The sequence below is a fragment of the Branchiostoma belcheri genome, unplaced genomic scaffold (assembly GCF_001625305.1).
Source record: "Branchiostoma belcheri isolate BF01 breed outbred unplaced genomic scaffold, Haploidv18h27 scaffold93, whole genome shotgun sequence".
NCBI lineage: Eukaryota > Metazoa > Chordata > Leptocardii > Amphioxiformes > Branchiostomatidae > Branchiostoma > Branchiostoma belcheri.
The window spans coordinates 282,532-299,080 of NW_017804609.1; the positions used below are offsets into that span (position 1 = coordinate 282,532).

Consider the following 16,549-nt stretch of genomic DNA (forward strand, 5'->3'; position numbering starts at 1 on the left):
AGCGGGTAAAAAGTCTAGCCAAAACAAATACAGATAAAGCACAGGAATACAAAGCTGGCATTGTGAATTTGCGGTTGTACATGACTACGTTTACAACAAGCCGGCACATGCTGGCCTTTTGTGGCATTTATGAGTCGGCAACCGTACTAAGTTCTATAGTTATGAGGAGCCTCGGTAGCCTGGGTGCCGTCCTCCGTAGTTACTGCCGGCTCTCTAGCTGTTGTCTGCTGCTCTCTGTAGCCATAATGCACTACGGAGGCTGGCACCCAGGCTTCAGAATTTTTCTTTAGAACAGGCGAAAATCAATGTTTGCGCGGATGTCGTCCATAAAATTAAATTACTGTGACCTCAGATAGTTTTTCCGTTGACTCAGCGGTAAATCTGGGTAGGGAGACAGAGAGAAGACGGAGGGGGTCAGGTTAGCGCCGGGAGGGTGTGTGGGTGATTACACCGCGTCTGGTGGCTAAATCCCCACGCGTATTACCGCGCTGGGAGCGGTGTGCGATTGATGGTCGTGTCATGCAGACTTTTTCTTGTCACGTTGATCCAGTTACCCTGTGCTAGGTGACAGCGAATTCACACAGTTGTGGTTCTAGAGATATTGCTTGTCGGGACAATAGTTTCCGAATCAGTCTGGCGGACGACTGTGGTGAAAATTAACGTCGCTTTCACTAGTTTAGCACCTTCAACAACTCTTAACTTAGATGGAAAGCGATGAAACAGCTACAGCAGGAATTTCAGCACCAAGGACAGGTCCGGATACTACCTGAGCGGTCCCGTCGGCAACCTTTCCGGAGAAAAACCGGATTTACCAAGTTAGAACAACAAAAGTGTACCAAACTCAAGATAATAAGTCCGCATAATGTAAAAGAAATGCAACATAATGCTATTTTTGACACCAAGATCCCCAGCCGTAAAAGTGATGATACAACTATAACAGGAATTTCAGCACTGTGTAACTGTGGGTCGATGGCAGTTTTGAAAACCTATCCAGTTGCTTGAGTAACTCATCGATCCGTCAAATTCCGGACAACACCTGAGCGGCCCCGTTAGCGAGCTTTCCGGAGAAAAAACGGATTTATCACGCCAGAAGAACAAAGCGCTCTCGCGACCGAAGCCCATCCGACAGGACCCTATGAGTATGAGAGATGTGGTATCGTCCAGGGATCGCATAACGGCTGACTGATGATAAAGGCGGGAAAAGGGCTCAGAAATGCAGAGTAACTGGACAGGTTTTGAAAACTGTCAGACGTTTTAACTAGCATCCACTACTTCTTGTCAGTAACTGTTAGTGGATGCTACTAGAAACGCCTGACAGTTCTCAAAACCCATCCGTCAAATTCCGGACAACACCTCAGCATTTCCGTTGGCAACCTTTCCGAAAAAAAAACGGATTTATCACGTCAGAAGAACAAAGCGATCTCCCGCGACCGAAGCCCAGCCGGCAGGACCCTGCGGGAGACACGGCAGGACGGGAGGCGAGTTGGTATCGTCCAGGGATCGCATCCCTGCTGATGGATGATATAGGCGGGAAAAGGGCTCAGATCTGCAGACGAGAAGACGCGCCCTGGGGCCAATTTAGCGGCTCCGTGTCGGTAAGGACCGCAGGCACACGCGATGATGTATATTTATCTGCTCACGAACCGCAGGCACACGCTATGATGAACATTTATTTGCTAGCGAACGACGACATTAGTGGAGAGACAGTCGGGCGAGGTGTTACTGCACGGAGACATAAGGCCACACCGTCTTGATTTTATGGATATCATCCGCGCGCGCGTTGATTTTCGTCTGTTCTAAAAAAAAAAGGTCACGTCCTCCGAGTCTCTGAGGCCTGGCTCTAGGCCTGGGTAGTCCATGGTAGTTAGCGACAATACGGAGCCGGTGGTAACTCTGGAGGATGGCACCCAGGCTACCGAAGCTCCAGTGCCTAATAAAAAATTCCAGCATGTGCCGGCTTGTAGTACACGTCGCAAATTCACAATACCAGCTTTGTATTCCTGTGGTTTAGTAGCTTATTTATTTATTTCTTTATTCGCCCGCGCGCACCAGTTTGGGGGTCTTCAAAGGATGTCATCCATAAACTTAAGCAGTTGTGGCCTAACGCCTGTTGGAGATGGCGGGACCACATTTTTCCGGAGATCAGAGTTCCGGTGTAACACATCAGTTTCGTTACAAACAACATTTATCTACGGCATTTGCCTACACGGGGCTGTAAATAAAGCTGAGATGTGCGACTCGGTCATTGGCCTGTAGGGTTAGGCCTGTACTTTAACTGGTAAAAAGCTTCGTTTAAAGTCACGCACCGGGGCTGAGCGATATCCGCCATTGGGTACGGCGAAAAAGTACAGGGTACGGCACGAATTACCGGGTACGGTTTGAAATTTTCGCGGGTACGGCAACGAATTTCCGGGTACGACACGAATTACCGGGTACGGTTTGAAATTTTCGCGGGTACGGCACGAATTTCCGGGTACAGCACGAATTACCGGGTACGGCACGAATTACCGGGTACGGCACGAATTACCGGGTACGGCACGAATTACCGGGTACGGCACGAATTACCGGGTACGGCACGAATTTCCGGGTACGGCCAGAATTTTTGAGCGGGTGCGGCTTGAATTTCCGGGTACGGCTTGAAAGGAGTTTGATGGGGGTGAAAGTGTTCTGTTGTAAGTAAAACAGAGATGTGTTGCTCGGTCATTGGCCTTTATGATTAGGTGTTATACTGTATTTAACAGGTACAAAGCGACGTGTAAAGTACGTGGTGCCGCTAGTCTGTTGTACATAAAACAGGGATATTCGACTCGGTCATTGGCAAGTAAGAATGAGGTGATATTTTGATGGCAATTCATCTGTGTTGGTCAGTGGTAGTAATCATTGTACAATGCTGAAAATCATCAAAATTTCAACGACCACTATCGCCTTCATCAGGATAGTTGAAGATCTTATCCTCGTGATCTCTTCTGTTGGAATAAAGTTCAGCATTGTACAACGAAGTGTTCTACTGTACTTGACAGGTACAAACCGTCCGTTTAAGATGCGTGGTCCCACTAGTCCTGCGGATCACCCAACTTTGTGAAAGCTACGATAAGGAGCTTCAGGCTTTCTCATGAAACAAACAGACCCCCCCAAAAAACTTCTAATATTTGATCTTTTGATCTGATTGATCTTCAAATCAGACGCTAAACGCCGCCATACTGTACCCCTCCAGGGACGCTCCTTCTGAACATTAAAAGGAAACCTCCCCTGCTGACTCCTGTTTTGTGCAATTCATAAAAACAAACTTCAAACACTTCCAGCTCCCAAGGTGTCCACATGAAAAGACTCTCAAAGAAAAGTGGCGGGCCGTTTCCTGCCGACTGATGTTGAACACTTCAAAGACTCGGAGTATAAAATGCCCGCCGGAAAGTACTTAAAGCTAACCGCTTATCAAAAACAAACCTAACCGCCTGCTCACTTTCCGCAGCGTACTCAAACGTCTGCCAGGGTTTGTGGTGGGAATTGATAAACCACAAGTAGACGTCTAAAATCCACAACGGTCTGAAAACGCGTATGTATCATCCAAGCTCCCAAATTCCCAAATCCATTTGCTTAAGAGCATCCCCGCTAAGAAGATAGATATGGAATATTGGCGTTTGAGAAAATAACGCAAAGGAGCAGCTTGGATTTACTGTACTTCTTACTTCGTTTGAAAGTTCTGCTCAAGATTTACACGGGTTTATCTGTTTTAAAGATACTGCTACTTTTTCTTACCTCGTCCACGGGTAGTCTTTAGGGCCTGTCAGTTGAAAGAATCGCCTTCTCCATTCCTCTCGGTCTTGAAAGACCACCTCATCCTTAAGTCTGTACTTTGTACTGTAGAAAGATAATAAACATCGATGATGCTTTTGGGCAAAGAAGGTATCGCGACTGACTAATCCACGAACGTATCTTTGGACGTACACATCATCTGACAGTTTCTCATATCTATCTAAATTTATTCCTTGATACAATAAACAATATCATCAGCCATATACGTGTCATATTTTGTAATCTTTGTGATAAAGAATTTGGCAGTTGAATTCTCTAGCACAATATCTATAATTAGATGAAAAAGGTTAGGAATACACCCACACGCTCTCGCTTACTGAAGTCTTAACGTGCTATGGGCACAGTTCAAAAGAGACATACTACGGCTGACTAAAGTACTGCAATACGAGTTCTAGCAAACCTGTTTGTTGCCGCTTCCCGAAGTCACATACGTAGTATTACTATATAATAGAATAACACACCTTAGAATCAGCCCACGTTGTCTACAAATTGAAACGTGCTGACACCACAACACACCAGCCACTCAGACGCATTACAGCAGGCTGTATGATCGTCTTGCTGGGTGCCACATAGCTATGTTATACTGTTGACATAGGGACATTGCTTGACAGTGTTACATCTACAAATCAAAGACACAAACACACAAAGTGCTTTGTACAAGTACAAGTCTTTATCAAGGTATTCCTCATTGAATAAGTACCAATACAAAAACTTTATCCTTACACTTTGACCACGTGTTTAAATTAACATCAAGTCAACATCCAGTACAATATTTGTCAAAGGTTTCCTTGTTTCTTAGGTTTTTCAAAAGACAGAAGAAAAAACTGTTACTTTGAATCAGGTTTACAAATTTAACCAAAACTAGAACATAACATTTTGCAAAGCAAATGCATAATGTTTACCTTCACATGATCTAGCCTATCAATCTAGTGCTTTTCATTCTTACTCAAAGACATTCACATACATGTACATACATAGTGCCCATCCCCTCCTACAGCTAAAATCTTAATATACAAGGAATTTCAAGAAACATTCTCCTAGACCTATCACATTTTGAGCCTTGTACACACTATGACTTTATTTATTAGGAATGTTGCAAGATCACACAATGTATAGTGTCTTCTAAAGAGTAAGGGTCCAAATGGGGTTTGACATGATGCTTTGTTTGGATGTGAGGCTCTACATGGGGTAGTTGAGCATGACGTCTTGTCTGGCCAACTCCAACAACATAGGGTCGTCGAAGAACTTGTTGATACTGACATCCTCACTCAGACCCTACAGGATAGAAAATGAGTATTCATCAATAAAACAATCTTGCTTTTTATGAAATAAAAAAAGTGTTGTTATAATGGACAAGACATAACTTCATTGGGAATCGGTAATGAACAAGCTTTCAAATGATACATAAAACAATGAAACAGACATAGTGTCAAAGATCTGCGATTGACCAAAGAAATGGGTAATGGCCTGGATTTTTATTTGACTGTTACCACCTTTGAAGTATAAAAGCATCAGTGGCAATGGTTTCTGAACAGGCTTTAGTGTGATGTTTAATGTTATCTGCACTGGTCATGGCATACAGAAAAAATATATAATATTATTAATTTCAAGCCCAATGGTGTGTCCTGTACCTTTCTTCGTCGAGTTTTGATCATGAACTCCCGAGCCAGATGTGTGGCAGGCTGGGGCTCCAGAGGTCGGATCACAATACTCTTGTCCAGGGGGTCACCTGGCACAATCTGGGGGGAGGAAACAGGAAAATGTTTATGAGGAAATCAAATGTACCTTTTGTGTTAGAACGAAAGTTTTAACTATGAGCTTATATGGACAAGGTATATGCATAAATAGTACAAATTCCTGGAAAATTTGTAAAAAAACAATTCCAACCTGTTGTCACATACAACTCATTCTTTTCTAGAACTATCACAGAGTGCAATGTTAAAGGTTAGGTGTAACACATCGATCGGTGTAATGTAGCCAGCTGCCGCCGCCCCGCGTGCCTGCAAAGCCGGTGTGTTATACCCAAGGGTGGTTATACTGGCTAAACAGAATAGTATTACGTGTACAGATAATATCAGGCTTGCCTCTCAGGCATCACCAAAACCACACAAAAAAAGAACCAACCTGCCAGTGGTGGAAGACAGAGAGACAGAAAGCCTGGCCCTGTGTGTGTGTGTGTGTGTGTGTGTGTGCGTGCCCTGTGTGTGTGTGTGTGTGTGTGTGTGTGTGTGTGTGTGTGTGTGTGTGTGTGTGTGTGTGTGTGTGTGTGTGTGTGTGTGTGTGTGTGTGTGTGTGTGTGTGTGTGTGTGTGTTTGTGTGTGTGTGTATGTGTGTGTGTGTGTGTGTGTGTGTGTGTGTGTGTAACATACCTGCCAGTGGTGGAACACAGACAGACAGAAGGCCTGGCCCTGTGTGTGTGTCCGTAAGTCCGTTTCGAACCCAAAGGAGTCGATGGCGGGTATGAAGGCCTTGATGGTGTAGAGGGGGGAGCCTGGGATTGGTGCATCCTGGGTTACATGACCTCTCCGCCGAGCCAGGACCTGAGTAGGACAAAGAGACAAAATCTGTCAGTTAAAGTGTTGATGACGTCTAAGATAAGAATATGAATAGCTGGTGAACATCTAGCCAAAGTTGACAAACAAACATAAATCTAGCACATCGGCAGAATGTACTGCACCTGTGCCAATTCTTGAACGTAACATGTATAGCACTTCTATAGAACGTAAGATCGTAGTTGTGCATTTAAGAATGATATCCCATCTGTAGCTTTCAAATATTGTGTTGGATATCCAGCTGGCAAAATTCTGATGCAACGTTGATCAAACGTCCAACAGAAACTGTAGTTTCGTGGAGATGCAGTACATTTGCTGACATTCTAACAAATCTGCACCTACCGTGTACACAGCTGACACACAGTCTGCCGGTGCCTGTGAGTGAGTGAGTGATTGAGTGAGGTAGTGAGAGAGAATGAGTGAGTGAACCCACCGTGTACACAGCTGACACACAGTCTGCGGGTGCCTGTGCCTCCACGAAGAGGTACGGCTCCATGAGGCGTGGTGTCGCCATGAGAAACGCGGAGTACGCGACACGGCGCGCCGTCGGGATGATCTGCCCGCCGCCCCGGTGAAGCGGCTCCCCCGCGATGACGGCGTCCAGGATCTTAAACTTGACGTTCCTGATGGGCTCGTCGCAGAGCGGGCCTTCCCTGGTCCCCCACTGGAAACCCTGGGAGTTGGAAGAAAGATATTCATTGTACTTTTATAAGTTACACAAGTTACAGGATCAGTACAGAGACAAATGTTGGGCTACCATCAAGCCTCAGCATTAGAGTGCAAGCACATCTAACCCTTGTTACGGGGAACAACAGATGTTAAACCGAAAAGAGAGAGAGAAGGAAACAGTACAGGCCAGTGTGGTAAAGTTCTATGTACAGTAACAGTAATACAAAATTACAGTTCAAACTTACCAGTACTCAGCCACCCAGAACAATGCCACTAGGCTGTTTGAGTGTAGGGGACATACTGTGGTCATGTCTTGGGGATTCAATGAGTGGCTTGCACCATGAAAAGTTGTCATTCTGTGCCTAACCACCAACACTATCCAGTGAGAACCCTGCACTGTACTGTTTGAACTGTACAATTCTTTCTTCATGAGAAATTCAAATTGGCCGCTCTACTAACTTGTACAATGCCGTCTGCATGCACAAACCCACAACTCAGCCAACCAAAACAATACTCCCGTACTAACCTGTACAATACTGTCCTTGACTGAGTTCAGTAGTCCCTTGTCCACCTCTGACGGCAGTGTATCATCCACCAGGATGTTAGGTCCGGTGTTATCCGGCCCGAAGGCCCAGATGGATCGAGCGGCCAGAAGATCCCAGTCATACTTAGTCTGGAAGAACTCTCCCAGACGCTTCCGGTTCCAGGTGATCCGAACCACCTCGTTCTCGATGTCCTCCGCCAGGCCTTTCTCCAGGGGCTCAGCAATCATGGTGATCTTGTTCCTGTGGATTTGGGAGGATGTTAATAGATATTAAGTTGTAATTACAGGACTTGAAATCCTTTTTTCTGTATCGCCACACATTGAAAATTATCTGCACCAGACAAATTTTACCTGCATCACTCAAAATTTAGGAAATATGGCTTATTTTAAAAACTGTAACAGTTCAGAAATTATCCGTAAATAGTTTTTATTCAGAAACTATTTCCATTATTTCTTTTATAGTCTTCATTGGTGGGATCTAGTTTATGGACCAGTGCAGGTAGACATAAGAAACACTGACACTCCAATTTTACCTGCATTTGCAGAAGATATCTCAAGAAAAGGTAAGTTTTCCTTCTGATAAGTTGAACATGATTAAAGTCAATATCTACACAGTAGTGAAGACCCACCTTTTGTTTGGTGTCTCTGCAAAACACTTGAGTGACGACGTCTCCACAACTGTCTCACAGAAGGCCACAACCGGGTCTGCCACCTTAATGTCTGGTAACAAAATAAAACAGTTCTACAAACATAATAAACAGCTTTTATTTATTGAAGTACAAGCAACTAGTTAAGAACACAACCGATAAATCACCTTTGGGTGTAACACACCAGTTTTCTACATTAGATACAGTACAAGATGTAAAATCTGCATAGTTTACCTATTTCAGAGTACATTTTGCGTAGGTCATGCATGACACAGTCCAGGTACAGTTCTCCTGTTCCCATGATCACATGTTCACCCGACTCCTCAACCTGGAAAAAAAATTAGAAGAACAAAAATAAGAAAGATTCAACCTACTAAAAATGATACATTGTATATCAATATTGTCATCAGAATTGGAAAGGAAAGATATTTCGATCCAGTTTTAGCTCATTGAAGAGCTCATCTCCCACTGGTTGTGACAGAGAAGACGGTACGAAGATGTACAGTATTTACAGGTTCATTGTACCGGGGAAATTCCCCTAGCTTTTTTTGACAAGTAGTCCAGAGACAAGGTCACTACGTAAACAACATTTTTTTGTACTTTACCACAGTGCTGGACTACAGTTTGAAGGACACGTATGTGGAAAGTACCACCAGTGCCAGTGTTACCTTAGTAGTGAGTAGAGGGTAGCTCTTGTTGACTTTCCGGAGTCCATCCAACATCTTGGGCAGCTCCGAAGGGTTGACGGGCTCCACCGCGATCTTGATGACGGAACTCGTGTTGAACTTCAGGGAGCGGAAAATGTACGCCTGGCAGAAAACATATCATGTAAATAAACTAGAAAGGTAACATTTGCAATGCAAATGCAAAATGTTTATCTTCACATGGGGAAGGTCTAGAAATTCAAATACATGGTGACCAGCCCCTCCAACGTGGAGAAGAGGAAGAAACAGAGCAAAAACAATTATTATATGTTTTCTTTCTGGGAAGGTTAAAAAAATGACTAATGTTAATTAATTTATATTTGCAGCAGGAGAGGAAAGGAGTCTTAGGGTACTGGGTATATCTAGACATGTAAGTGTATGTGGATTTTTACTTAATGCATTGACTGTTATCACCTATGAAGCATTAAAGAAATTATGACAATAGCTTGTAGTTTGATCCATGGTTCCCAAATTTTGAATGGTGCAGGTAAACCTTGGCTTTCGCAGGTAATTCTCAACGTTACCTGGACCAGTGCTGGTATGCAGAAAAATACATTACGAGCTGTTACCTCGTCGTTGCCCCTGGCCTCGGTGATGGTGGATGTCTTCACGATGGGCTGGTCGACTCCCTCGATCAGGACCCAGTTCCCAGCAGGCACTCTATTCACTTCTACCTTGTACCTGGGTACAGCGGGGGAGAAACAAGAAAACACTGTTATATATGTCTCGATTCTGAACAGCACTCACTCACTCGCTTGCTTGCTCGCTCCCTATCTGGTGTAACACCTGTTGTTCCCTGTCTTCCGAGGGTTAGACTATGTCCTCTATGTCGTACCCAGTGTCTCATGAGAGGACACTTGGGTAATACCTAATCCTAATCCTAGTTCTAATACCTAGCCTGGCAAGATTCTTAATGCTTGTGTCAGTGGGAAAATTATGTACCAAAATGTGGCCACAGGTGGTCCTTATGCAGGGGTGGTCACTTGTACAGATGTATTGCCTTCTAGTGTATATATCACACTTCATAATTTTCCCTTATATTGCAGGATTTTTATTTGAAATCCAGGCCCAGCCCTTTCCCACCTGGCCTCAGAGATCCAGAGCCGCCCACATGTCACCAGTCTGGAGTCTTCCTCATCGTCCAGCGTGTAACTCTCCCCGAGCACGCGGATGTCCTGGTTAGCCAATAATAAACAAACAAACAAACAAACAAACCTGGCCTCAGATATCCACAGCCGTCCGCAGGTGACCAGTCTGGAGTCCTCCTCATCATCCAGTGTGTAACTCTCCCCCAGTACACGGATGTCCTGGTTAGCGTGGATGGTTCCGCTCATGACCCGCCCGAACACCAGGAACTGGGTCGCGTCTTCTGTGGAGTACATCTTAGTGGTGTGGAGCATCAAGGGGCCCTGGGGAAGGGGAGAAAATTACATTAATCAAATTAGGTTTCATTATTTAAATTGGCTGACACATCAGTGAAGGTTAAACATCCAGGTAATAAGATACGTCAAAAAACAGTGACTCAAGCAACTGGATATGATTTTGGCTAAATTGGCTGACATTTGCTACCAGGTGCAAGATGTTTTCCGGCATAAAAAACTAAACAAATAGGTTTTAAGAATTGAATTAATACTATGTGTTACCCAGAATACACATTTGTTAGAATTTGGGCAATTAATTTCAAAACTCAATGAATACATTTTTTACATTGACAATTTGTCAAAACGAGCAAAATTTTAAAACCTCATTTATTGTGGTAATATCATAATATTAATATCTTTACAAGACAGGAGGCGATTTTTATTACATGTAACAAAGTCCTATGTTGTAATGTCTGAATTGACCCCCAACCTTTGACCTGACCTACCTCAGGGTCGCACTCCAACATGGCGTCTCCCAGTTCGTTCTCCAGTGGGCCTGTGTAGGTGTGCTCCACTTTGGTGCGCGCCGCTGCGTACGGGGACTTGATGTGTTCCGCACACATATCAACAAAACCTGCAAACAGGCGGGACAAAATTCAGCAATGCAAAATTGACCTCCTAAAATTTGACCTGACCAACTGACCTCCCAACCCTTGACCTGACCTACCTTGATGTGTTCTGCACACATGTCAACAAATTCAGCAACCAGACAAAATAAAGATAAAACAGTTTTTTTTTTTACCAAAAGTACCTGTAGTAAAAGGTTAAGGTATTTCTTTAGCCTATTTGAGTCTGTGGAGGCTGTAGTATCCACTGTCTCTGTGTAAGGGCAGTGTTATCTACTGTAGTAGAAATTCAGCACCAAGGACAGGACCAATTTGGTAAAGGTAAAGGTAGTCCCAAAGTCTTTTTCAAGCCATAGGACCAGTGGGTTGTTATGCACTGTACAGTTCTGAATAAGTGTGGACTATCCAGAACTGTACCTGAGCATGGTTCTGGATGTACCGAGATCCTTACGTACCTGTGAAGTCTCCAAAGAATCTCCTACAGATGAGCTTCAGCAGTGGTCTGATATTCATCTTCATCTCCTCCTTAGTCAGGTGGACACCCAGCTCCTCAAGGGCACGGGGGAGGGTCGAGTCAACATCACCTACAACCTGGGGAGGGGGGCAAGAACAAACTCTGTCAAGGTCACATCAAAACAGCCTCTCAAGGGCATGGGGGAGGGTGGATTCCACATCTACCACAATCTGGGGGAGGGGGGGTTGCGACAAAGAAACTATCAAGGTCACAGCAAAACAGCTCCTAAAGGGTACGGGGGAGGGGGGCAACACTCTATGTCAAGGTCACAAAAAATCTCCTCAAACAAAGGCATGGGAGAGGGTAGCATCTATGTGTCCTACAACCTGGGGGAAGGGAGCAACAAACAATCTGTAAAGATCACGAAAAAACACATTTACCTGTGCAAAAATCTTGTACAGTGGCTCCAGAATAAACTCCACAAAGCTGCGCTGGGATGTGCTCATGGGTGGCTTCTTGGTGAACTTCCGACTACAAAACAACATAACAAACTTTTTACAAATCATACCAACTGAATGTGACATAAACACAATCTACCCTCTAACACGTTCATGATTTCATTGAAGTATTTAATGATGAAAAAAAAACAAAAGAAAGGTTTTTTCTGTCACCTTTTAGAGTTGAAGTAGATGTCACCCCACAACCTACGAGACAGCTCTTTTGCACTAAAACCACCTGTAACGCATCAAAATATAGTAAATATACATCATACATTTTTAAATGTTAAAACTTATTAATACAAATCAAAGAGAAAAAGATATGAGATTCAATACCTCAATGTGTTTTTGTGAATTTCTTGTTTTATTCATTATTTTGAACATTAAAATTTCACAAAAGTAATAAACTTTCCAAGCAATTTGCCACAAAACAATTTTGCACAATATGTAACAAAATAAACCACATAAATGTTCATGTTAAGAAATCTCACCGTAAGTGTCCTCGTATATTTTAGAGAAGGACTGCAGGGTGAAACAGAACCTGTACTGTGAGCTGGCGAAACACACGTTCCCCATGAGGGGAGACACCACTACAGGCTCACTCTCCTCAGAGTATACACTGGGAGGGGGGAGAGCAAAATTGGGAAACTTCTGTCAACCAAGCAGAAATTTGTGAAATTTGTGAACATAGTAAACATACATTGTACATGATAAGTCCTGTAATGTGTATGTAGGAAAGTACTGTAAATTCATGTATTTTTGCAGTAAATACATTTTGTTAATTTTGTTTACACTACACTACAATGTCTTTCTGGAGTCATAATAAACTACACTGACAATACACTTAGAGCACCTATACTTATTAACCAGATTATCAATAACATTGTGAAAAGAAAAATGAATGGAGTTGAGAAGAATTATAGAAGTTGCTATACATTACACCATACACAATTATTAAGCAATAAGTTATTGTTTACATATTCTCTACCTCAGTAGTCCGTTGATTTCATCCACGATCTGCCTGAGTTTGTAGTAAGCGTCTGTTGGCGGAAGCTTCAGCTCCAGCATGAGCCGGTCAATCTTGTTGATACACACAGTGATGGCCAGCCTCTCCTGGACTGCATGTTTCAGTAGACGCTCTGTGTTCAACATCACCTGACAAGGAAAAAAGGCATGAAAATAAGGAACTTCATGAATTTCTTTCATTTAGCCTCTGTACACTTGAAGAAGCCCACAGGACATTAAACATTGTAATGGTGATCAGGAAAGAAGATGGCCAAGGACCTAGATGGAAGAAAAAAGTCATGGTCTTATGTCTCGCAAGAAGGGATGAAGAGGTTAAGAAGAACACAATGGAAGAAGCCCACAAGGCAAAACTGGTTGTTACAAGCTAAACACAACATTTTTTCCACGGCCTGATGTGTTTCTACTCACCCCTTCAGCTGCATCCACAAACAGCACAACTCCATCACTCAGGCGGTACCCGGCGGTCGCCTCGTCTGAAAAGTTTACATGGCCTGCACAAAAACAACAAAACTACAAATGTAACATTTGCAAAGCAAATGCATAATGTTTACCTTCACATAATCTATTCTGACAAAATACTGCTCTGTTTATTCTTGCTCAAACATATTCATATTATATTAATATGTATATGGTGACCAGCCCCTACAATTCTGTCCTGCAACTTGCTACATAATGTGATCCAACACCAGAGGGTGTCTGCTACAGCACCAGTTACAGAAATTCCTTGGATTAACTGGCTGCAAAAATCAAGAACTGGAAGATTTGATGTTCCCTAACATCAGAAGAGTAGTTTTTTGTCATAACTTCTTTATTCACTGAATAATACCTATCACATTTGACTATTTTCAGGATATGTTTTTTAGTGTTATTTGTGACATATGGTCAAGGGCAGTATCCACAACCCACACATGACTGACCTGGTGAGTCCTAACACATTCATACATAGTGACCAGCCCCTCAAACTCTGTCCGGCAACTTGCTACATACTGTAATCCAACACCATGTTACCATGGAGACAGCTGTCTGGTCCAGGTCATTGACCTTATTTGTTTGGAGAAGGAGAAGAAGGACCAGAGAAAACGATCACACATGTCTGACCTGGTGAGTCCATAACGTTCATGAGATAAGACTTCCCACGGGAGTCAGGCAGGACCAGAGTCACCGGCTGGCTCTTAATGCTCACTCCTCTCTGGGGGGGAAATACAAACAGGAAACATGAAGAATATTGGAAAAACATCTGTGGATATTTCCAATGTTAAAAAAAAGTAAAAAGCTTGCCGGTAGCTACATTGTCAATAGCTGGCTTTTAACTCTCACTCCTCTCTGGGTGGGAAATACAAACAGGAAACGTCAAAATGAAGAATTAGAATGTCAGGATCTTTCCAATGTTTAAAAGAACCTAGACAAATAAAAATCTTGCTGGTAACTATGGCTTAACTTAAACTTTAACTGCAACAGCTTGAATAAACACAACAAGATGTCACCATTTGTAATACTAATAGGGCTAATCTTACTTCTTAGTTTTAAACCTACTTAAGCTTATTTTGCCAACCCAACACCAGCAGACATGAGAAGCTGATATGTCTTACCTCCTGTTCTGTGAAGAGTGTGTCTGTATATCTCAGCTGCAACAAAAACATTCATTGTTACCAACTGCTTATATCATAGGAAGTGCAAGTCCTATTTACTAGTACAAGTGCATTTTGCAATAATTTTGAAAAAAAATGACAGGATAGCAGCTAATTCAAATCAGACACTGAACAAAGTATTCAAATAAATATGATAATACAGAAATTGTGTCCTTGTTTCCAACAACATAATATCTAGCCAGGAATGCCAGGGATCGAACCCGTGACCTCTTGATTCCATATATACCGGTATATAGTCTAGCCCCCCGGCCATTCCATGGCACAATGTATAATTCCTATGTGTGAAGAGTCAGTGAGGTAAAAAGCACCCACCTGTCTGTCCTCTTTAGTGAAGATGTCGGGATGAGTCTGCTCCATCAGACAGTCCACAAAAGTAGTCTGGAAAAAAACAGAATGATCCACCATTCATTTTAGAACCCAAACACACAAACCTAGCAGAAAGTATCACCTACCCAAAACAATACTTTCAGCCCGCCTGTACCCACCTTCCCATGGTGAAGATGCCCAGCTAGAACCACGTTCCTAATCAGCTCTGGATTATCCATCAAGTCAGCAAGGTATCTGCAAGTATGGAAGGTGAGTTTTATCTGTCTTAAGTACAAAAACGTAGCTACTAAACCTTTGAAATTCTAACATTGCTCTACCAATTGTAAACTTGTATATAACAGACTTACAATACATGATCAACTTCACAAAACAAAAGCTTCACTTGATGTAGCTTAAATACTAAACCTTTGAAATTCTAAATTGCTCTATATAAATATATTGCTCTTGTATAAAGCAGTAAAATGTACATGTTCAACTTTCACAAAACAAAAACTCTGTGTGTGACGTATATAACATACTCCATATTGTAGCTGGTCAGTGGCAGCTCCTGTTCAATGTGGGCAAACTTGTTTCTCTTGACGGGCTTGATGATTGGTTCTGTGGAGAGGACAGAAGGTTATAACATGTTAGACTAGATGCTTTATAAAGGACTTAAGCAATGTCTTCCAAACTTTACATCATACATATTTGGAAAAGCAAATTTGCAAAAACGAAGAGTAAGTTCAACTTACCTGTCAATGGTTGAGTATCCTCTTCATGAACTATGGTCTAAAAGATGGCAAATAAAAAATGACATTAAAACACTGACAACTTCAATTAAATATTCAATCAATGATTGAAGAAGCTGGCATTGAGTATTCTATCTTTAAAGAAACAAAAACAATTAAAAACTTCATTTTCAGTGGAAACTCATGTTTTGCAGTTTTCCCTTTCTGTACGGGGGTTTGAATATAATAAAAAGATTTCTTGTTAAACACTGATTAGTGATTTGACTCACCTCTACATCAGCCCCATACACTTCCTCAGCACTCGGGTAGTACTTCTTATCCTCATGTAGGACCACAGCCATGGAGGGCTCCACATCCTGGTCCATAGCTTCATCTGCATCATCTTCATCCTACAGGAAACAAACATGACATCTCAACATGATATACCGTAACACAACATATCTAGGCTCGAAATTATTATAGAAATTTATACTAACTAGAAACCTGCACAAAAATTACCTGCACTGCTCTGCATCAAAAAACACTTGTAGATGAAGTATGTATACGTAGTGTCACCCATATATCCAGGTGGTGCAACTCACTCACTGCAGCATTGCGTTGCTTCATTTTTTTCAGAGAGAGAGCCATGGACACACACATTGACAACACTCATGATCATAGAAAGTTTACGCTTGAAAGTTTTTCATTCTACTACTAGTACATGACTCTGGATGCGATGTCCCACATGGGACATTGTCTAGCAAGTTGAATAAGATAAGATGACTTAACTGCTAACATCAAAAGAACAGACGTTACCTCTCCGTAGTCCTGCGCCCTCCTGATGTGTTCTGCCTCCTCCTCTTCTTCCTCCGACTCATCATCACTGTCCAGCTGTGGACCGATGTAGTTCCCAAACTCATCGTACAGCTCTGTATCCATGGTGATGACTTAAGCCTGCTGGTGAAGTACGTTA

General features: G+C 42.6%; 1 protein-coding gene across 2 annotated transcripts; it reads right to left on the reverse strand.

Moving 5' to 3' along the window:
• Positions 1-4,461: 4,461 nt before the first annotated feature.
• LOC109461499 (116 kDa U5 small nuclear ribonucleoprotein component-like) lies at positions 4,462-16,524 on the reverse strand. 2 transcript variants are annotated; one of them, XM_019757867.1, is made up of 25 exons: positions 16,393-16,524; positions 15,867-15,986; positions 15,601-15,637; positions 15,388-15,466; positions 15,028-15,103; positions 14,855-14,920; positions 14,483-14,518; positions 13,992-14,082; positions 13,302-13,384; positions 12,856-13,022; positions 12,359-12,486; positions 12,042-12,105; positions 11,811-11,901; positions 11,372-11,507; positions 10,797-10,924; positions 10,145-10,338; positions 9,499-9,610; positions 8,894-9,034; positions 8,460-8,553; positions 8,208-8,298; positions 7,561-7,819; positions 6,799-7,038; positions 6,183-6,353; positions 5,445-5,552; positions 4,462-5,088 (listed from the first exon to the last, which is right to left on the reverse strand). In XM_019757867.1, exons 1-25 carry the CDS (start codon positions 16,513-16,515, stop codon positions 4,993-4,995), a joined length of 2,931 nt encoding a protein of 976 aa, XP_019613426.1. In that variant the 5' UTR covers positions 16,516-16,524; the 3' UTR covers positions 4,462-4,992. The 2 variants fall into 2 exon arrangements, with proteins under 2 accessions (XP_019613426.1, XP_019613427.1); XM_019757868.1 differs by having other exon boundaries at positions 15,028-15,099; positions 15,384-15,466.
• Between the last annotated feature and the right edge of the window lie 25 nt (positions 16,525-16,549).

Coding starts and splice junctions, on each gene's coding strand:
- LOC109461499 (XM_019757867.1), bottom strand. CDS start 16,515: ATGGATACAGAGCTGTACGATGAGTTTGGGAACTACATCGGTCCACAG. Junction 5,553..6,182: donor CTGTGTTCCACCACTGGCAG/GTATGTTACACA, acceptor TCCTCCCCCCAG/ATTGTGCCAGGTGACCCCCT. Junction 5,089..5,444: donor TCAAAACTCGACGAAGAAAG/GTACAGGACACA, acceptor TCTATCCTGTAG/GGTCTGAGTGAGGATGTCAG.